The sequence below is a fragment of the Syngnathus floridae genome, chromosome 7 (genome assembly GCF_059516105.1).
Source record: "Syngnathus floridae isolate MCC-2025c chromosome 7, RoL_Sflo_1.0, whole genome shotgun sequence".
Lineage (NCBI taxonomy): Eukaryota > Metazoa > Chordata > Actinopteri > Syngnathiformes > Syngnathidae > Syngnathus > Syngnathus floridae.
Window position 1 is genome coordinate 15,197,889 of NC_142419.1, and position 20,726 is coordinate 15,218,614.

The 20,726-nt window shown below is 46.4% G+C and overlaps 4 protein-coding genes and 1 long non-coding RNA gene across 6 annotated transcripts; 2 read left to right on the top strand and 3 right to left on the bottom strand.

The window, feature by feature from the left end:
• Positions 1 to 24: 24 nt before the first annotated feature.
• exosc5 (exosome component 5) lies at positions 25 to 1,498 on the bottom strand. Its single transcript, XM_088380232.1, has 6 exons — positions 1,351 to 1,498; positions 1,086 to 1,199; positions 723 to 844; positions 497 to 637; positions 313 to 402; positions 25 to 183 (listed from the first exon to the last, which is right to left on the bottom strand). Exons 1-6 carry the CDS (start codon positions 1,442 to 1,444, stop codon positions 88 to 90), a joined length of 657 nt encoding a protein of 218 aa, XP_088236358.1. The 5' UTR covers positions 1,445 to 1,498; the 3' UTR covers positions 25 to 87.
• Positions 1,499 to 2,000: 502 nt separating this feature from the next.
• On the top strand, positions 2,001 to 5,328 carry bckdha (branched chain keto acid dehydrogenase E1 subunit alpha). Its single transcript, XM_088380222.1, has 8 exons — positions 2,001 to 2,301; positions 2,905 to 3,081; positions 3,140 to 3,226; positions 3,297 to 3,405; positions 3,473 to 3,634; positions 3,727 to 3,933; positions 4,037 to 4,178; positions 4,275 to 5,328. The coding sequence occupies exons 1-8, from the start codon at positions 2,179 to 2,181 to the stop codon at positions 4,624 to 4,626; spliced, it is 1,359 nt and encodes a 452-aa protein (XP_088236348.1). The 5' UTR covers positions 2,001 to 2,178; the 3' UTR covers positions 4,627 to 5,328.
• Positions 5,329 to 5,445: 117 nt separating this feature from the next.
• On the bottom strand, positions 5,446 to 7,733 carry b3gnt2l (UDP-GlcNAc:betaGal beta-1,3-N-acetylglucosaminyltransferase 2, like). 2 transcript variants are annotated; one of them, XM_088380224.1, is made up of 4 exons: positions 7,585 to 7,733; positions 6,597 to 7,146; positions 6,210 to 6,325; positions 5,446 to 6,127 (listed from the first exon to the last, which is right to left on the bottom strand). In XM_088380224.1, exons 2-4 carry the CDS (start codon positions 7,116 to 7,118, stop codon positions 5,530 to 5,532), a joined length of 1,236 nt encoding a protein of 411 aa, XP_088236350.1. In that variant the 5' UTR covers positions 7,119 to 7,146; positions 7,585 to 7,733; the 3' UTR covers positions 5,446 to 5,529. The 2 variants fall into 2 exon arrangements, with proteins under 2 accessions (XP_088236350.1, XP_088236349.1); XM_088380223.1 differs by lacking the exon at positions 7,585 to 7,733 and having other exon boundaries at positions 6,597 to 7,193.
• Positions 7,734 to 8,335: 602 nt separating this feature from the next.
• On the bottom strand, positions 8,336 to 20,696 carry axl (AXL receptor tyrosine kinase). The gene is made up of 20 exons (XM_088380237.1): positions 20,361 to 20,696; positions 18,115 to 18,328; positions 17,621 to 17,721; positions 17,365 to 17,547; positions 15,959 to 16,039; positions 15,778 to 15,893; positions 14,358 to 14,553; positions 12,425 to 12,564; positions 12,202 to 12,346; positions 12,082 to 12,090; positions 11,523 to 11,652; positions 11,356 to 11,447; positions 10,839 to 10,934; positions 10,672 to 10,749; positions 10,383 to 10,475; positions 10,200 to 10,321; positions 10,026 to 10,135; positions 9,781 to 9,940; positions 9,571 to 9,707; positions 8,336 to 9,491 (listed from the first exon to the last, which is right to left on the bottom strand). Exons 1-20 carry the CDS (start codon positions 20,494 to 20,496, stop codon positions 9,011 to 9,013), a joined length of 2,820 nt encoding a protein of 939 aa, XP_088236363.1. The 5' UTR covers positions 20,497 to 20,696; the 3' UTR covers positions 8,336 to 9,010.
• LOC148395500 (uncharacterized) lies at positions 8,986 to 13,202 on the top strand. The gene is made up of 3 exons (XR_015859343.1): positions 8,986 to 10,778; positions 12,029 to 12,117; positions 12,205 to 13,202. It is a non-coding gene; the product is annotated as an uncharacterized LOC148395500 (long non-coding RNA).
• Positions 20,697 to 20,726: the final 30 nt, after the last annotated feature.

Sequence of the window (20,726 nt, forward strand, 5' to 3'; positions counted from 1 at the left end):
TAATGCAAGCAGAGGAGGCCCAAATAGGTTGATGAATATTTTATTATAAAAAGTGGACTTTGTGCGGCGAGTAGAATAAGAAAAAAATCAGACGCTTTTGGAGTAGCGCCGTTTGAGGGATTCTCTGTAGAAGCTGAAGATCTTCTCAGACGCCGCCTGACTGATGGCGATGCACTGCTGCATCTGTACAGACACACACACATGAACACACACACAAAAAAAGAAAATGCTACAACATACTAATATTGCAAATGGTTTTGCAGAGCTCAGATTTATGGCACATTTTGAGAACCGCCGATTCATTTCACGAACCTCTTGCACTGAAAACGATCCTTTGGTTGAGGTCATCATCACTTGGCGCTCTTTGCTGCCGATGGCAAAGGTCATTAGAGCTCGACTCTCCTGATGAGTGCAAAGCCAGACGAGCACAGTCAAAATTGATTTAGAATCGATAGTTCTGATGTTGACATTTTGTCAAGTTTCCCGTCACACTTACCGCTTCCTGAGCAGCGGTCGGATCGGTGATGATGCTTCCGTCTGTGTGGATGGCGCAAGTGACGCTGCAGAACAGGCAGCTCATTGGCAAACCGGCGTCCATCATAGCCATGCAGCCGGCATTCAAGAAGCAGGATAAGAGCTGGAGAGAAGGTCAGGAAAAAAAACACGACGACCTGACGTGATATCGGAAAAATAGCTGCAGAAGTTAGGTGAGAGAAGGATACAGAGCCATCGTTATGGAGCTCCTGTAAAACGAGTGTGAGGGACGAGCGAGGGTGAAGGGTCATAAGCAGGGATGCCTCACAGCTTTCCCGCACACACTGCTCCTGAGCTCGCTCCTTCACGCCTACAAAAAAAAGCTTATTTAACAATCTTCTTTACTCTCAGTTGAAGTTTACTGTCAAACTAATCAGAAACAAAGCATTACACAATATCTAACCAAAGCACATATATTTATTTCTAGTATTTAGTATTTGCAAGCACTGTTAAAGGGGATACTGGCCCAAGTTAATTTAAAGTAATATAGCACACTAACGCCACCTGTTGGTGAATTTTAGCATGACAGTAGCGGTAAACTCAGGACTTACTTGCAAGTCCCACTTTGGGTTGGATGATCACCTCCAACGTCGCCCGGTCATAAATCTCCTTATTGACTTTGACTTCAGCTGGTCCGTATACTGCAGCCAGTACACTTGTGTCACCTTGAAACAAAAAGTAGTGTGACTGAAATAGAAAATATCATTTGTGATACACCGCAGTAAAATTATTACACAATGAATGGCACCACTATTCACGCTGAAAACTAGCCAAATGCTAGGCCACTAAATCAGAGTCGTATTTCTTGTTTTTTACCTTGTGTAAAAGACGCCGATCCATCAGGACGTGAGAGTAAATTTTGCTCGCAGCCAAATTCTCTGAGGGATACTGCAGACGGAGTGCTCTCCATCGTGCCGACAAACTGTCAGTCGCGAATTATTTTCGTCACTCTTGTTTACCGATTGAGGAGTCGCTCATTGATGACGTCACGTTAACGCAGTTCAGTGTCTTTCCCTTTTTTAAGTATTATTTAGTGATATTTAATACACTTCCAAACTTAGATATCAGTACAGAATTGTACAAATATGACCAATTTAGCCGCTATTTTATTTATTTTTTAGTTACAGTGAAGGACGCAGAACCAGATGCAAAAAAATAAAATAAAATAAAACACTCGAATGAATCCTCACTGTTAACGAAAAATCCTGAATACTTTAATCATCTCTGTAAAATGACAACTATGCAGAAAAGTTGATTGCATATCCTGTGAAGTTTCTCTAACTTACCATGAACATATCTGAATTTTATTGTTGTAACTCCTGATGGAAAAAGTTAAGTTTCTATCACTGTATAGTGACTTTTAAATTTGTTACGCTACGCATACACAGGACAAAATTATAGGGTTAAAAACCAAAAGAAAAATTATCAGTATTATTTTGAAGCCTCATATTTAACTTCCGTTACGGTGCACGTCTTGAAGCAGCGCGGTTAGCTTTTTACCCCTCCCTCATACTTGTTCCCGTGTGCGTGCCTGTTGAAAAGTGGAAAATCCAGTGTCGTGATCGGATTATAAATATTATTTTTCCCAAAACGTGCATCGGCCGCGGACAACTTCGCCATTCTACCATCTTGAGGACGGCCCGAATGGCAGCTGTTAGCAGCATTAGCCCTGTGAATAAAATGTATAGGGCATGTTTTCACGCAGCTCGGCAAGCGTCTGCCCTGAAGGCGTCAAGGTTGCTTCACCACAGGACCTTCAGAGTCAATGTAAGTACATAAATGATATTTGTACTTTGTAGTGTGGCTCAGCTTTGCAACCCCGAAGGTCGCGTTAGCTTGAATGCCCCCTAAAGTATTATGATGTGGATTGAGCGTGGCAACCCGGAAGAGCGATTTGGTCGACTGAAACGCGTGATCAAATTTGATTTATTCCACTGTGTCCAACTGTGATTTAAAATTCTTGTGGTTTCAATTTATTGAAACTGACGTCTTCAAGTCTCGCGATACGTTGGCACCCAAATGGCTTAGCAACACTAGACGACTTTTACAGTTTAGCAACACTAGACGACAATTACATTTTAAACTCAAATGGTTTGATTGGCAGGAAGGCGTGCACCGTATGTTTTTTTTTTTTTTTGTATATTCGGAGCAATAAAGCAAGGTGACAAAACGCCCAGTGTGACAAGGTTGTTTCTGATTGGTCGAGCAGTGGGAGCGTCCAAAATGACGTCATGTGGTATAACAAGTTTATCTTTGTGTTAAATCTCGTGCAAACATATTTCCATGTCTTTATAAAGGTTATTTATTTTATATTTACCTATAATATATATTATATGGCACAACTCTACTAAAATAATGGATATTTTCCAGGCTGCACTCAGACAGCAACCGTTTGACTCCACGCTGGAGAAGCCTCAGTTTCCTGGCGCTTCGGCTGAGTTTGTGGACCACCTGGAGTTCATCGAGCCCAACGTCATCTCCGGCATCCCAGTATACCGAGTCATGGACCGCCAGGGCAACATCATCAACCCCTCCCAAGACCCTCAGGTAGAGCCTGCTCACCTTACTGTCCAGAGCAAATTGTAATTGCTCTTGTTCCCTTCAGCTCTCCAAAGAAACGGTTCTGAACTTCTACCAGAAGATGACACTGTTGAACACAATGGACCGTATTCTTTATGAATCTCAGAGACAGGTACTCACTGCCACTCACTTCCTGTTTTTAAGTATTGGGCAAATAATGGTTTTAATGTTTTCAATCACAGGGCAGGATTTCTTTCTACATGACCAACTATGGCGAAGAGGGCACACACATTGGCAGCGCCGCCGCTCTAGATCCAACCGACATGGTCTTTGGACAATACAGAGAAGCTGGTTTGTAATCATTTTAATTTGACGACAAAAACTGATTTGTGTCATAATTACTGAGCGCCTCCCGCAGGCGTGCTGATGTATCGCGGCTTCCCCCTGGATTCCTTCATGGCTCAGTGCTACGCCAACGTCGACGACCTGGGCAAAGGCCGCCAGATGCCGGTCCACTACGGCTCACGGGACCTCAACTTTGTCACCATCTCGTCACCGTTGGCCACGCAGATCCCGCAAGGTGAGTTTGCGGTCCCGCAAAGTGCGGGCGCAGTTTTGACTCGAGACCCCCCACGGCGCACGGCAGGTGACGTCCTATTTCCTGTCGTCCAGCGGTGGGAGCCGCGTACGCCTTCAAGCGGGAGAACATCAACCGAGCTGTGATTTGCTACTTCGGCGAGGGGGCGGCCAGCGAGGGCGACGCCCACGCCGGCTTTAACTTCTCGGCCACGCTGGAGTGCCCCATCATCTTCTTTTGCCGTAACAATGGCTACGCCATCTCCACCCCCACCAATGAGCAGTATCGTGGCGACGGCATCGGTAAAAAACATTTTCCGCACCTCTTAACCTGCAAAATAACTGGACAGATAAAATAATGGAGAGGTGTATCGGTGCCAACCTTACCTTTTTTATTGGTTACCAGCTGCTCGCGGTCCAGGCTACGGCATGCTATCAATCCGCGTGGACGGCAACGACGTTTTTGCCGTGTACAACGCCACCAAGGAGGCTCGGCGCCGAGCCGTCGCCGAGAACCAGCCCTTCCTCATTGAGGCCATGACGTACAGGTGAGTGGGCAGAAAGCATCACGGGTCACGACCTTTCACATTTTAGATTATATTTTCAATCTATTCTAATATTTGTGGCAAATCATTTTTCCGCAGAATCGGCCACCACAGCACCAGCGACGACAGCTCGGCGTACCGCTCGGTGGACGAAGTCAACTATTGGGACAAGCAGGACCACCCCATCTCGCGCCTTCGCCACTACATGGCGTCCAGAGGCTGGTGGAGCGAGGAGGACGAACGCGCCTGGCGCAAGCAGTCGCGCAAGACCGTTATGGAGGTGTTCGAACGGGCCGAGAAGCGTTTGAAACCTAACCCGGAGCTGCTCTTCACCGACGTCTACGAGGAAATGACGCCCGCCCTCAACAAGCAGCGAGAGTCGCTGATGCGGCACATGCAGCAGTACAAGGAGCATTACCCTCTCGACCTCTACGACAAAGACTCGGGCTGAAGACTTTTTACTAGTGGGGTTCTCAAACTTGGGTCTCCGAAATAATTTGCAATAAATTGTCATGTCAAAAAAAAAAACATGCATACCTTACCTATCGTTAGCCTAATGGCATAATTGCCTATGCCGGTTCGAAGCTACAGTCCAATTAGAAATAAAATAGGAATGTGCTTGCTAAATATTGATTTTTTTTTCATTTTTTGTTTTCCTGGTAGTTTCCCGAAAACCTTCAAATGTGTCTTGAGGGCGAATGCTATTATGCTAACGATATGGAAACATAGGCTAATTATGACTCCCGACGTTAGTTTTGGACCAATTAAAAACGAGAAACAAAAATGTGACCTACAGGTTACATTTCAGAAGATTTTTTTTTTCTACAAAGACACATTACAGAATTGATATTTTTTTTACAAACAAATGTGAGAAAAGTTTGAGAACCCCTACTTTCTAGTTACTTATGCACAACAATGTAGTTTTGATGAGGAGTGGGATGTTCTGCTCGGTGCCTTACGGTTAGCACACTTCCTTATCATTTATCACTAAATGCAAACAGACGGTTGTCGACATCGTGCGTAGATGGAAGTAATATACTTTTGTTTGTTCGGGTTTTAGCGCTCGTGTGAAACTGTTACAAAAATCAATAGCACACCAAGGTAGCTCCTCTCCTGCACTTTGTTTTGTGTGAGAATAAAAGATTCAACTTGACTTTGTTTTTTTTTTGTAACTTAAACTTGGTTTGCCTTGTTTTTCCATTTACTATTTTGTTGTTTTCTAAAATTTGTTTACCCTTCTTAATTTGATCTTGAATAATGTGTCACAATGTTAAACATGGTCTGATCCTTTATGTGTTTTGTCAGTGGCAATGTGATCCATGTACTCACCCCCGAAAAAAAAAAAAAAAAAGCCTCAACAATTCAGTAGCGGACTGTGGATGCCCCTCCAGATCTTCTTCACCTGCTGGGGGGACCGGCGGTGGACTAAGATCAAATTCTTGTAGACGCACAGATTCTCGCGATCTCTCTCTCGGATGTCGAAGGTGTGGAAGCCACCGTGGGCCTGGGGCGAGACCCCCAGGGCGTTGAAGCACATGCCGATGTAGACGTCGTCGATGGGGAAGAAGGGAATGGCTCCGCAGGCGGAATAGAGCGGTCGCAGTAAGGCCCCGGAGATGACAAACCCGCCGCCGCCTACGTAGGCCGGGTAGGGTCCTTTGTAGAAGCTCGTGGGGATGAAGTACTTGCTCTTGGGGTCCCGAAGAGGGCTCGCCGTTTTTATCACGTGTCCGGTGTACAAGCGAGAGGCCTTGGAAGAATCCAGAGAGCTGAGGTAGCTCAGGAGGGCCGGGGTGTTGACGATGACGTCGTCGTCCCCGCTGAAGACGAAGGAGACTCGCGGACACCTTTCCAGGGTCCACCGGAGGAAGGCGTTCATCTTGAGGGTCAGGTTGAGGAGAGAATCGTGGAAGTCAGCCTGCAAGATGTCGCCGTAACGCTCGGCTTCGAACCTGAGCCGGCGATGTCAACTTAGCACTCAGCTTTTCAGACAACCTTTAAAATACTTAGCAACGTAATTTTGACAGTACTGACCTGACTAGCGCACTGATGTCTGGGTCATCCGGCGAGGAGGCACCCAACAGGAAGGCCGTCCTCACACGTAGGCCACCATCATGAAGGTACTCCCGGCCCCAGGTGTCACGCACCGCCTGTATGAAGCAAATCAATTGCCAAAAAATTTTTAAAAAATTGTCTATTCAGTGATTATGTGGTGCCAATTAGTGGCAGACGGGCTCCCTCTAGTGGTGTACAGAAAAATCACCGCCTAAGTGAAGCTGAGTTGAATTTTTATGTTCAATACATTTGCAGAAACAATTTCATTCAGTTCATTTAAATCAAAATTCAGGTTTTCGCTCCATCCTTAATAGGAATAATATCTAGTTCACTTTTATGTGGAATACATTTGAATCATCATCACACCTGCCGTCGCTCGAAATGGGCCGGGATGGATTTGATGGCGAAGAGCAGAAAGGTGGTGTTCTCCTTGCACTTGTCGGGCTGGTCCATGAGGAACGGAGGCGAGCGGCACTTCATCCCCAACAGGAAGTTCCGCAGCAGGAGCGAGTAGGAGGCCACGTCGTTCACGTTGGTTTGATTGTCCCGGCAGCGAGGCCAGGACGGGTCCCGGCTCAATGGGTTCTCGCCCCGTTCCGCACGTTTCAGTCGGGCGTGCAAAAGCTGATTCCAGTATGCTCCATTTTCTGGGATAGAAGTCCTGAACTCAGAAGATACGTTGACAGAGGGTGGGGTCAAGACTGGACTTGGGACTTTGGTTGGGATTTGGGTTTGGACCAGCGGTCGATCCTCAGTTTGGCGCAGGACAGCATGCTTTGGAGGTTCTTTTACTTGGGAGATCGCCTCTTTTCGAAAGTTGGAGTAGAGGACGACCAAGAGGAACATAGACAGAAGGAGCAATACTCGGCACCTCCGAGGGAGTCTCATGAGGACGTTATGGGAATGGAGGACCAACCTGTGTGCAAATTTCAAGAAGGTGAGGGTCATTCTTGAATTGATGTTTCTTTCAGCACCGAATTGAATGCCAAAGACTGAAATTTGGGGACCAGGGACAGAGGTCTACATGTCCTCTGAGCTTCCACTTCCTTAACTCGGAACACAGCTGATTTCATGACCCACTTAAGAGAAGAAAAGCATTGTGGGACAATTTTAAAATTAAAAAACAAAATCTAAATGCAGTCATTTTAAAGTAAATGGTCAAAAACGCATTTGGGGAGCCTGATTTTGTTCCATAAATTGTCGTGGTGGTCTTGGTTATGAACTTCATGGACGTGCATCATAAACGCGATGAAATTAACCAGGAACTAATTGCAAGTAGACGCAAACAAGCACTCCGCTGTATTTAGAAATGAAAACATCCTTAAATAATAATTTAAAAAGAGAGAAAACTTACTGAAAGACGAGTTTCACGAAGCCGCTTGCGCTGCTCCACGAAGCCGAGGACGACGTACTTTCACCTGGAGGCTTCCAAACATCAGTAGCATGTCCAAAATAATTAGGAACTACGCGCAAGGAACTAGTTTACGCGGCGGAGTAAGCACAGTGGCCAAGGTTGGTTCGTTGCGCCGTATTCTCGTCGTTTTATTTATTTTATAATTATAAATATAATTATAAAACAATTATAGAAAATTACATTAGACCTCAGCAGCTCCCAATAGTACCTTTTTATGTAACTCGTTCCAACTGGAATTTAGTCAATGATGGAAATATTTAGTCTTGTTTTTGAATATTTGACCTTAGAACAACTCTAGTATTGTTTTTTTTTCCTCCACTAGTTGACATATTTGCAAAACTAATTGACATCTGCGGACAACTCACTACTAGATTATCTAGGTGTTAACTAGTACAATTTTAGAACATAGCCACAGTTGTCAACTAGTGCATCACTAGTAATGGAGTTGTTCGACTTAAACTGCTTAAGTCAATTTTGTTCAGTTTTGTTTTGTTTTGTTTTGGGCTGCTCGTAATACAAATTTTGAAGTAAAAAAATACTAAGGTCTCGTCCATCACATGGAGTTTACAAAGTAAAAAAAAAAAAAAGTATACACACAATAGACAAACGTACAAAATGATATAAAAAAAGACATTAGTGCAAAGTTGGAAAAGTAGAAAAACAATCAGGGTACAAAAGAAAGTCAATGTGCTTATTGTCTTTTTTTTTTTCTTTTTTCTTTTTTTTAAAGTCCACCTCAGAATATTCAGATCTTGGACTGTTTGGTACCTTTGTGGGGCAAAGGCTTCAAGGAGTCCTGGCAGTGATATTTTCCTGGTTTGCGAGGAGATCCTCAGTGAGTGGGTTTCCTTGAGTTTTTGTGGCAATGCAGTTCCTCCCATTCAAATATCCAAATTTTCCACAACCGTGTGCTACTTTTAGGGGAATAAGGGGAGTGTGACGAGAGGAAATGAGTTTTGCTTCATTTGATCGCTGGCCAATGAAATAGGGAAAAATATTTGTGGATAAATGAAAAACAAAATGAAAAATGTCAAAATGAGAAGGATCAAAAATTGCTGGAATGCCATCAGGTTTTTGTGGTGTGTGTGGAAAATGGAAAAACGGTATCACTATATTTTGGGGGTTAGGGGTTAAGGTTGTTTTTGTTATGTAGGATAAGCATAGGCTGGAAGTTATTCCTTTTTGGTGTTTTTTACAAACGTGAACATTTGGGAGCTACATTCTTCTTAATGGCGTACATCCTGGAATGCATTCAAGTGTGTGTGTCTGTGTGTGTGTGTTTGCGTGCAAATTGTGCTCACCAAGGCACACCATCTAAAATTCCATTCTCTTACTCGATAGGTACGATTCAATCCAGTTGCGCTCATCACTGCCAGGCGACCTTATGGGTCACCTCTCGCTCATCCAGCAGCTCGGTTGCGGGCGTGGCCGCCCGGGCTATATCGGGCGTCGACGCACTGGTGACGTCGGGCGTGGAGTGTCGGGAGTAGCGCAGAGGCAGCGTGGCGGCCGAGAAAGCCGAGGGAACGTCCAGACTCTCCAGGGAGTCAGCCAGCGCTCGGCCGCTGTCGTGCTGGGGACACAGCACGTAGCGGTTGGGTTGGTGCACCTCCGCCGTGGTCACCTCCAGGCCTTTCAGGCCCAGATGGGCGGAGCCTCCGAGGGGGTCGCAGCCGCCGACGGCCCCCGGTTCGATGTAGGAGTCCTCCATGTTGACGTAAAGAATCTCGTCCGGGTCTTGCGGGTCGGGCAGGTCATCGAGGGCTTTTTCCAGCTCGCATCGAAGCGATTCAAATGTCGGACGATCTTTGGGACTCAGCAGCCAGCAGGAGAACATCAGAGCGTAGCTGAGGAAGAGCAGGAACGTCCTTATTTTATCAAATCAATTTAAAAAATATTAAATGTCCACAAAAAATATGTACTCACATGTTGTCCAGGCAATCTGGAGGCTGCTTGAGACGGTTTCCCTGCCTCAAATAATCGTAGATCTCGCTGTTCTCAACGCCGGGGTACGGCGTCTGCCCCCTGGTGGCGATTTCCCACATGGTGACGCCAAACGACCACTAAGCAGCATCAAGTGGAAGTTAGAACAAAGAGCGTGACAAGGTGATGACGTCACATGGGAGCGGAACCAACCACGTCGCTCTTGGTGGTGTACACCCGGTCGGCCAAGCTCTCGATGGCGATCCACTTGACGGGCATCTTGGAGATACGCCCCTGCCGGTAGTAATCGCCGTTGTAGATCTTCTTGGAGAGCCCGAAGTCGGCCACGCACACGTTCATGTTCTCATTCAGCCTGGAATGCGTTTTGGATACTTCAGTTCAGCGACCGACGGTGACCTCGGACGGGAAGTGAAAGGAGCGAGCGGAGGCGTGCGTACATGCAGTTGCGTGCGGCGAGGTCTCTGTGGATGAAGTTCTTGTTGCTGAGGTACTCCATACCGCGGGCGATGTCCGTCATGAAGCGCACCAACATCTGCGACGGCAGGTACTGCGCAGAGACGCATTTGTGTCAGCCTAAGGTGTTTTTGAATTTCACACATCGCTTTACTCACCACGGGATTTTCTCCCAAGCGTGAGTAGAGCAGGTAAGTGTGGAGGTCGCCGTGTTTCATGTAGGGCAAGATGACCACGGGCGACGGGAAGCCTTCGCTCTCCACCGTCTGCAGACACACACCTGTGCGGAACACACACATCAGTTCCGGCGGTTCCGATCCGTCGACGAGGCGGAGTCTCACCGAGCAGCCTCATGACGTTGGCGTGGTCAAACTCCTTCATGCAGATGGCCTCCCGGAGGAAGTCCTCCATTTCTGAGCGCGTGCAGATGGCGACTGGGATGAGAGCCACGAGAAAGAAACGAGAAGAAAAAAAATTCAATAGCTCCAAATCTAAACTGATTTTGAGATGTGTCTCCTGTTTCTCGAAAGCAACTTTTCTATTAGCTTGGTGGCTAGTGCTAGCATTTTTTTTTTTTTAGATGTTGCATATTCCACTGCTTGAATGTATAAAAGTTGGTCCTCCACTCACTCTTCATAGTTTTGACGGCCACTCGGAGTACAGATTCCTCCTGCGTGAGCTGACCTTCCATCACAGAGCCGAACTCGCCTGGAGACACCACGGGCAACACGGCTCACGTAAGAAACACACATGGTCCATTTTTAAAAAATATGCTGCTGCTTTTAAAATCAATCTACCTTCACCCAACGTCTTGCCCAGCGTCAACTTGTGTCTGTCCACCATCACGTCTTGGAGCTTCTGCCTCAGCTCGTCGCTGATGCCCAGACTGTTCACTGTGTGTGCATAGCAGGAAAAATATTAAATTATGACAACCAATTTTTTTTGCTAATTGGAGTAGAAAAAAATAACACGGCCTTCATTTTATCGCAAGCATATGCTGAGGCTCGACTTTGTCATGAGGGGCCGAGAATGCCGGGACATTCCTTCGCCGCATCTTCGGGGCAAGCTGGGACTTGTAAACTAAATTGCCATAACACAACCGTGTGTGTGTGTGTGTGTGTGTGTTGTTGTCTGGAATCACTGCGAGACATCCATAGATTGTGTTTGTAGTAACACAAGATTTGTTTTTACAGACTGGATTGCTGCAGATGATAATCAAGCATACACAACACAGCCTGAGACTAAACATCTGCTGGAAAAAGCGACCTGACTTGGGAACTTACGAAACAAAATTGTATTTGCGTCAAAACTCACGCGTGGCCTCGGTGGTCCTACGGCTGTACGAGCGTCGCGCCCGGTAACGGACCACCAGTTCGCCGCTCTGCATTATGGGTTCGAAGGCATCACTAAAAACAAACACGAAAACAGGTTAACACAAAAAAAACCGAATGAATAAATGAATTAATTATAACCGGACGCACCCGAATCGTGTCTCCTTGCGCCGTAGTTTGGCCACGTACACGGCCATGAGCGCGCCGAGGGCCACGGCGCCGGTGGCGGCCATCACCACGTACCACCAGTGCCACGAGAAAGCTGGCGGAGATGAAAGACCTGCGCGGTGAAAAAAAAAAAAATGTTTTTAACAATATATTTTTTTAATCTAACATTTGTTTTCCTAAGTAAATGTTTATAAAAATATGTATATTATTATTAATATTTAGAATATATAATAATATATATGATTTTTTTTTACATGACATTATTTACAGTTCACAATAATACACATGACGTATTTGTGGCTCTGAATAAAGCCTCCTCAGTCTTGCCCGTCTTTATCTCGCCTCTTTGTATCGTCCGTCTGGCCCGATTAGCCTAAGCAAACAGAGACGGCCCACGCTCTAAATATTTATGAAGCGGCGTCCCGGTTCACCCCAGCGTAACCTCGCCTCGCTTTTCTTTTCATCTTCTTCCCCTTTTTCTTCCACAGATGAGGGAAGGAGGTAGGAAGAAAGGGAAGTTTGTCACTGGGTTGGCACTCACCTCGGAATTCTGGGGGAGAAAAAGAAGAGAGATGAGGTTTGTACTCGAGCTGGCTTGGAAAACTTTATTTTCACCGCTTCTTTATTAAAATGATCAAAGTTTTGAGTTGCGGTTCCTCACCAGGAGAGACGAGCGTGAGAGTCTGCGTGGGGCTCCAGGGTCCTCGCCCCGCCCCCGTGTAGGCGCACACCCGTAAGGTCACGTTGGAGAGCGGCAGGGACAGGTTGATTGACAGCTCCGTGTCCAGTCCGGCGTCCAAGACGAACTGTTACCAGAGAGAGCGGCCATGATGTGTGAGAGGAAGTTTTATGTGTCTTTCAAAGTGTGTGAGAAATGCACGCACCTGATTGACAGTGGGCGCGCTCAATTCCACTAAATAACCGCGTAGGTCTCCGTTTAGCTTCCCCGAGGGCTCCTCCCAAGCCAGCAACACTCGGGTGTCGTTCCCCAGCGCCGTCACGTTCCCCGGCGCCTCGTCGGGAACTGAAACGAGCGACGCACATCAGCGAGGAGATTTACATGTGTGTGTGTCGGAGCATGATGGTAATCAGGAAGTGTTTGGCGTTTGATAGTTTCCACATGCGCTGGTTCGCCTCTGGCGCGGCAGCCAAAACAACTCAAGCGCCCCTCCCCCCCCCCGCTTTTCCATCTGGTTGCGGCCGAGCCTCTTTTCTTTTATGCTAGGCTACGTTCGAGCGAACAAAGATGACATTGTTACGAAAACAAGTTTGCAAAATAAGAAGAAAGGCGGGATTTTTTTTTCCTCTCCAAAACAAAGCGCGTCATGTTTCCCATCAGTGCACGTGGAATCGTTTCCAGCACGCACGTCATCCTCGCGCGTGACTACTGTTGAACGCGCTGAAGGCGGCGCTGTTGCGTACGTGGGTGTGTTTGTTTGCGTGTCTGTTTCTCGTCTTGGAGAAAGGTCACATTGAGGCCAGAAAGTTGGGAGACTCTCAAAATAAATCCAGCGCTCCCACGGCAAGTCGGACGTCAACTTAGCTGCCTTGTATGATGACATCTCAACTGCTCTGGACTCATCAGTGCGGCACTTATACTCATTGTTCTTTGCAGAGGATAAAGAATATGTCTGTTTACATGTCGCTGTGCTTTTTGTTTTTAATGAGGTGCTTAAAGCACTGTAACATAGATGCTAATAAACATTAGCTAGTGGGGCCTTTTGGTGTTTTTACAGTTTAAACTGTTGTAAGTTATTCAAAGGGAAAATAGTAAATGCTCCTCACAGTACTGCCACCTCCCCTTTCCCCTACTCCCACTTTTTTTTTTCTTTCAGTTGTTTTCCCACAGTGCCTTGCTACATGTGAGCTCATGCGAGGTCAAAGCCAAAATGGGGGAAGCGAAAGACACAGGCCGAGAGACTGGAGAACTGGAGCGAGCACGAGCGAGAGGCTGGATTGTTTTTCTAGAATTCCTCGGTGGTGCCGTCTGAAGAAGTCCAGCCAAGTCAACAAGTGGTTAGGACCGAAATAGCAGAGCGCAGGAGGAAAACGTTTGCTTCTGGATGACACTTTTGAGGAGAAGACAGTCGAGAACATTGTCGCTCGATGAGAAACACATGCGGCAAAGAGACGGGAGGGGGGGGAATTGTACTGTTATTTTAGCTGCAAAAGTAATGGGACACAATGAATAAAATCCAGTATCAAAATCCAATTTTGGAAACAACTGACAAGTGTCCCATTACAACATTTCTCACTTCCTCTTTTCGTGCACACGCGACCTATTATTTTGGGCCTATTTCTCATATGTAGCAAAGATTAACTCCCGTCTTGGCTTTTTGTGACCTCCCTGAGAAATTGAACAAAAATGGGGAACCGCAAAGTGACCGCACTTTTTTGTATTTTCCTGTGAAAAGGAACAAAAGCCTGATTGATGAAGAAGTGAAACTCGACAGGTTTATTTAGGAGCGCAAACTTCTCAATTGCATGTTGTAGGCAGCGCCGCTTCTCCTTTCTTTCTTTCATTCTTTCTTTTTTGGTGGTTTTTTTTTGTGCGGGGTCATGGAAAGCACTGATCACCGGAGCCCCGCCTCCCTGGCGTGCTAGTCCCGCCTCTATTTCCGCTGGCAGTGCATGCTGGGAGTTGGCATGGAAAATATAGCACCTCGGTTCGAACGTGAGGGCCATCCAAACAGTCGCTTTTCACGGGTGGTAATGTTTCCATGACAACCGTCCCTCTGTCCTTAAGAAATTGGGTGCCAACGCTGAAATGTGTAAATTTGTGTAAAGAGTGAGAATGAAATCGAATGACTGACTGACCTCCTTCGGCCGTGCGCATCTCCACCCAGGACGTCCAGCGCGACGGCCCCTGGCTACTGTGACACGCCACCCTAGCGGCGTACACACTATGGGGCTCCAAGTCCTCCGCCAGGTACTCGCTCGGAGGGACGTTCAAGTTCTGGTTGAGGATCATCTCATCCGGACCTCCGGTGAACGGCTCTTCGGCATGTTTGACCTGGAAGAGTCGAAAAAAAAGAAGCCCAGTAAGCTAAGTAGAAGCGTGTGTACTTGATGCTGCCTGGAGGATTTTTTTTTGTTTTGTTTTTGTGGAGATGCAAAAACATCCTGAATGCTGTCTCGGCAGAATCTCGCTGTGGTCCACTTGGACCGCTCCGACCATATGCAACTTCCCCGCTGTGGCTTTGGAGCACTCGAGGGCTGGAAGTCAGCATTCTTCGTTTCCAGTGTCAGTGTGTGTGTGTGCATGTATGTGTGTGCGTGTAGGTAAAGTAGTGTGTGTGCAGGTGTTTGACCTCTCAAACAATTGAGTGAGTTTGGGGGCGTGTCCTATTAGTCCCCCCCCCCCCCTCCGGTTAAGCCACTTGTATCATTCCTGACCCCGTGAGTCACGTCCAGGCTGCAAACAAGCGTTTCATCTTGTTGAGTCAGAGCACATTCCCCCTCGTACGGCTCACACATCATTCCTAATGCCATTTCCTGTTTTTAAGATATCTTTTTTTCGTACTCATCTGGAGCCCCAGACATCACTTGGAGAAGAGAGTTTTGAGGGTTGTCACAATGTCGAAAATGAGTTGCCACGGTTTTGTACTGGACAGTTGAGGAAAAATAAATATTTTTTACTACTACTAATGTATAAAAACAAAATCAAACAGGATATTTCTGTATCCTGATTTCATGTTTCAATTCAATGGGTTCTGTTGCTCCTGCTGGTGTGCCAGCCTTGGCCACAAGGGGGCGGTATAAAAAGAACATAGTCAGAACATGGTATGCTGTTCTCAAAACAAAAGTAGTGAGGCGCGTGTAGCTCAATGTATTGAAGTAAAATATCATCTTTGAGAAAATACTCAAGTGAAAGTTAAAAAGTGTGTTACTATCCACCTCTAAGAAGTCCCTTTTCTTTTTTGCCCTATTCAGCCGAGCCTGGCCCCTTGACTTTTTTCCCAATGAGGGGGAAATAGGGGGAGGGGGGGCGGGGTGCGAGGTATGAGGAGCAGCTTTATTAGAACCAGACGTTTAGGGGTGGCGCCGCTCGCCGTAATGGCCACCGAGAGGGAGGGTCGCTGCGTCAGATTAGTTTAGGGAGGCCCGCTTTCCCTGAGTGAAACCTGATCTCGTTGCTCCAGGAGGACAAAGATGGGTGGGACTCGGGAATTGGGAGGGAGGAGGGGGGGGTGTCTGGTCTTTATCTGGAGAAGGAGAACACGTTTGGAAAACTTACCTGTACTGTGCAGCGGATGACCGGGTAGTCGCCTCCGAAGCCAGGTTGCCATGACAACTGTAAACTGGTCGGCGTGATGTTGACGGCTCTCAAGTGGTGAGGAGCGGAAGGGAGCACTAAAAAAGATTCAATGTAAAATGTATATATGATTTAAAGTTTACCGTAACACTCGGCGCCTTACCGGTAACAGTGCCGGAGCCAGAGGCGGCCACGCCTTTGCGGTTCTGGGCCTCGCAGGAAAAACTGCTGGTCCGGTTCAAACCTGAGCGGGAAAAAAAAAAAAGTAGGCATGAGAAGGGGAAAGTTTTGGCGGTGCTTAAAGTGAAAGGCTCATGTGAGACAAAAAAGGTAGTGAAGAAAGTTGTGGTTTCCATGGCAACGTGAGTCAGCGGATGACTGTGCGCCGCGAGTCAGCACGAATTTTCCGTTCATGTGGATTTTTTATCACCATCCCAAACGCAGCACAATTGTTTCCTAAAAACATCTTTTAGCCAACGTTGGCTCCACAGAGCTTCGTTTGATTCCGAAGCCCAACGAGTTTGTCACATCAGCGTGCTCACACACTTGAGACATTCCACAACATGGGCATCATGTGACCTCGCAGTGTTGTTGCCAGCCACACACGTACACTGCCACCAGTGTGTCCTTCATGGCGGGCCACATGCACCAAAGCCTCCATTGTGAGGCGGATGGACAAAAGAAGGCGCACTTCCGCCGTTTGCTTGGCGAAGCTCAAAGAAATTGTGTGTGTGTGTGGAGGGAGTCATATGGAGATTGCGCAACTTTTGCCCAGACACACAGTGGCACCACGTGGATGTTGATCAACATCTTGTTTTTAAATGGAGCAGCTTCCTGTGGCACCAAGAAATGGTGTCATTCAAGAGATGGATTACGAATAGTGACACACTTAAACCGAGTTTACTGGAGCTAAAGTCCATTGAGATAAAAAGATAAGGGAGTCGCAAGTTTTTTTGCTACTGCACTTGAGTCCAAATATGCAAATCGACTGGGCTGAGGAGGCCCCGACTGAATTTGAATCCATCTTTCTCGCCGTGCCTACTGGAAGATGTTCCGTGCAGTTTGGAACAGCTGGCCATTCCACAGAGGTGAGTGTTGATTCCCGGTCGGCAACCGTCACAACGGTTCCGATGAGTCAAAGCAGAACCCGGCACCTCAGCGCCAGCCCCGTCAAATTGGCTCCTGTGTGACTCAGCCCGCTCTGCCAGCCTGAGCGCTTGCATGCTTTCTTTTCAAACTTTTTCAGTCTTCAACTGTTTGTGTTCTCCCCTAAAGGAGCCCTCAACCCATACATGAACCCCGCCCCCCCCTCCCGTGGCCTCTTTCCTCATCCCCCCCTTCCTCCTCGTGTCTGAGAAGAACACCCCTGGGCCGGCTCTCGGCCCAATAGCTTCTGGCTTCTCCTTGCTGATAATCTTCTTGTCGTGTTTGAGCTGAGACGTGTTGGAAGGGGGAATGTTAAGTGGACTAGTTTCCAAAAATTCCAACGTGCCTTCAAAGTTCTGATCCAATATTGTTTATCCAAGGTGGTACTGTTGAATATTGTCAGTGAAGTTAGACCAAGCTGACCTGTGATGTTGAGCGTAGACGGCGACAGGGCCACCGGGTCGTCCACCGTGTTTAGAGGAGCGCCGTCCCGGAGCCAGATGACTCGGACCGGTTCTGGTGGTCCGTGGGCTACGCAGTGCAGGCTCAGCGGCACGTTGGCCTCCACGGACATGTGATGCGGCTCGGTGGAGAAGTGAGGGAGACCTTGGGGAAAAAGCTGCCGGGTCAGAATTGGGTCTGGGTGTGGATACCGGGTCCGGGGTGTGAGGCCACTCACCTTCCAGCATGATGCTTCCGTCCAAGGACAAAATCTGCTCACCTTCCACATCAACCGCACACTGATAGGTGCCCATGTCCGAAAGTTGGACACTTTTAATCCTATGGAGAACATTTGATTAGATTCATTAATTGCTTCACAAGCCTCATTGCAATTTTTTTTTTATGGCAATACTCGTCAATGACGCAAGATCTCGTCGACGAGTGTTCTCGTCAACTTATTTTTATTTTATTAATGGGTAGATAAGAGTCACGGCCACCTCTCCACTTAAAGATTGTGAGTTCTTCTCATTTTTTTTCCTCCACAAACCTCCCCACACATTAATTTTAAATATTGGCTAAAAACTGAAAGCAAGACAAAAGCCACATCCCGATGGCGTTGAATTTCCATCGCTGTGGTTTTCAAAATCACAAAGGAGCCAAGCCGCAGGAGACGAAGCTTCATCTTAATTCGTTTCAGTCGGGGTGAAGATTTGCCGAGCCGTCGTCCTCTACCTGAGGGTGCTGTGTACGATCCAGCGGTCCATGCCGACAACCGGCATTTGGTAGTCGTCGTATTCGGCGAAGGGAAGCGCCTCGCCGTCCTTCAGCCAGTACACGTTGGGCGGAATCTCGCCGTCGTCGAGCGTGGCTAACAGGTCGCACTCCAGCCTCACCGGTTTGCCCACGGATGAAATGATGGTGGCCACTTGTTTCTCAAATTCCACATCTAAACAGCAAGGACAAAATGATTACAAAAAAAACCAACTGTTGAAATTTGCAAGAACATTGATTAGACACATTTTATTTGCCAGATATTTTGGGGTGCTGCTGAGCTTCTGGCCAGGAAAAAATAATTTAATACTTTTGCACATTTGAATCCAGTCTCTGTGAGAATTAAGTATAACGTGACTAAAGCATCAGCTCTGATCAAGCTTATCAGGGACATGACAAACAACTCAACTAATCACACACACACACACACACTCACTGATAGATGGCGGCTTGACCTTGCTAGCAGGACAAAGGCCACTTGTGCGCTGACAAGCAGCAGCAAAGTGCAGAATGTTTCTTAATGTGTAAAAAAGACTTTTCATAGGAGTTACAAAGTGTTTTTTGGACTCTTCCATGTAAAGAAAAAACATATCAGTTTGAAGCTTTTTATGTACCTAACCATAAACAATATTTATTTGTTGCTAAGCTTTCAATTGCAAACTCTGGAGAGCACTGGTGGAGCTAGAGGGGGGGGGCACGGGTTATACAAATGCATTGAGATGAGAGTAATAAGTCTCAAAATGCTTTTTGGTGGCATGGCGTGCATGTGCCTTTAAACGCTCCATTTCTCCTCCTCTTTTGTGTCCCGCCAAACTCCCTCTGGCTCTCACTGTTTTGTTTCTCTGCCAAGTGGGACGCAAGCAAACATGAGCCCATTGGGTGCCTTCTTCACCCCTTCCTCCCATTCATTATCTCGCCCCCTTTTTTTTTGCCATGCTATTATTTGGGTTCATCACCCCCCCCCTTCTCCTCGTCTACCCATCACAGTGTGAGTCACAGAGGGCGTCCGTGACTCATAAGCAGACCCTCCTCATCCTTCTCTTTGGCTCATTGGGGAAAAATGTGGACGCTTATTGATTTACAAGTGCCTACGGTCACCTGAGGGCCATGTGAGGGTGACGCGGTGGGGGGGGCTCAACTCAACTCAACTCAACACTTGCTCTACAGAAGTTTGCTAAACGATAACAAATTACAGGCAGGAAGACAATTCAACATGCGTTAACTTTGTGACATGTGGGGACGTGCGTGTGTGTGTGTGTTTACATTTACCACGGAGCACTTGTACAACATTCCCGGGAAATCACAACGTCATCACTCGCGAGCTATTTTTAGGAAAGAGCAGCTATTCATGGCATTTTCCATCCATTTCGATGGGAAAAAAAAATCATTTGGGTGTTTGGAGTTATAAGCAGAACAAATGAATTCCTCAGCATTCTTGTTATATAAAAGTAATTCGGGGGATAAAAGGTTCGGACATCTCTGCTCTAAATGGTTCCAGTAATTCTTGTTTCACCTGCTAAAGGCTAACAAAACATCCATTGAAACATTCCACGTGTCAACCAGCAAAAAAAAAATGTCCAGCTTGACAGCAACGTGTGTTTTGATTTTCGCAACACTTCCTAGGGGTTCGTTCATTATTGAAGGTGTCATTCATTTTTCCAACTTTAGAAAGTTGCTTTAAAGTAACTTGACTCTGAGTTTACAAAGAGGAAAATAACAAACTACTTCTTATAATTGAACAAAAATAAGAGTTGTGATTTAAGTTCATTAATTTCATGGAAACTCTTTACCTAGTTGTCATGAATATATTTGTATTCATTATTCTATTTGTTATATTATATTCATACTAATTTAAATATATTTATTTTAATTAACGGTAAGCACTATTCACTATTAAATATATTTTCCAGTATGAAATCACTTTGATGTATAATATGTGCAAAAATATTATTTTCTGACGTTTTTACTATTGTATATGTATTGCAGCTTTTAATCAATGGAATAAATTTGAAAAAGTTCCGGTTAGGACGCTGCAGGATGTTGAGCGCATGATGTTTACCTGCCTCACCTCTTCACACTCATCAACAACTTTCTCCTTTGTGCTCCAACATCAGAGCTAATTGACAGATTTATTTTAATCCTCATCACGAGTGTCAATATTTAAGACATTTAAAAACAGAAACAGATTTCTGCTATTTTTTGCTTACCTTGTAAGCAGGCCACCTTTGCCAGGGAAGCGGAGAGGATCAAGAGGAGCGAGACGAACCCACAGCAGCCGAGCGGTTCCCCCCGAAAAGTGGTCTCCTTCTTCGATTGAGTCATCGCTCTTTGCAGTCTTTTCATCTCTTCATCATGTCGCACTTTTCAAGCGGGAGAAACTCGTCCGTGACACGAATGAAGTCCACTTGTTGTCCCCACCGAAAAAAGAGATGACAAAGGCAACAAGAAGAAACTCCAAGTTAACTTTTTGTCCACTTTTGGGAGCGACGGGTTGTGGTGCGCGGTTCCGTCAGTGTGCGTACATTCCTCCGTTCCCTCCTTCCTCGTTTCCCTCCTCCTCCTCCTCCTCTTCC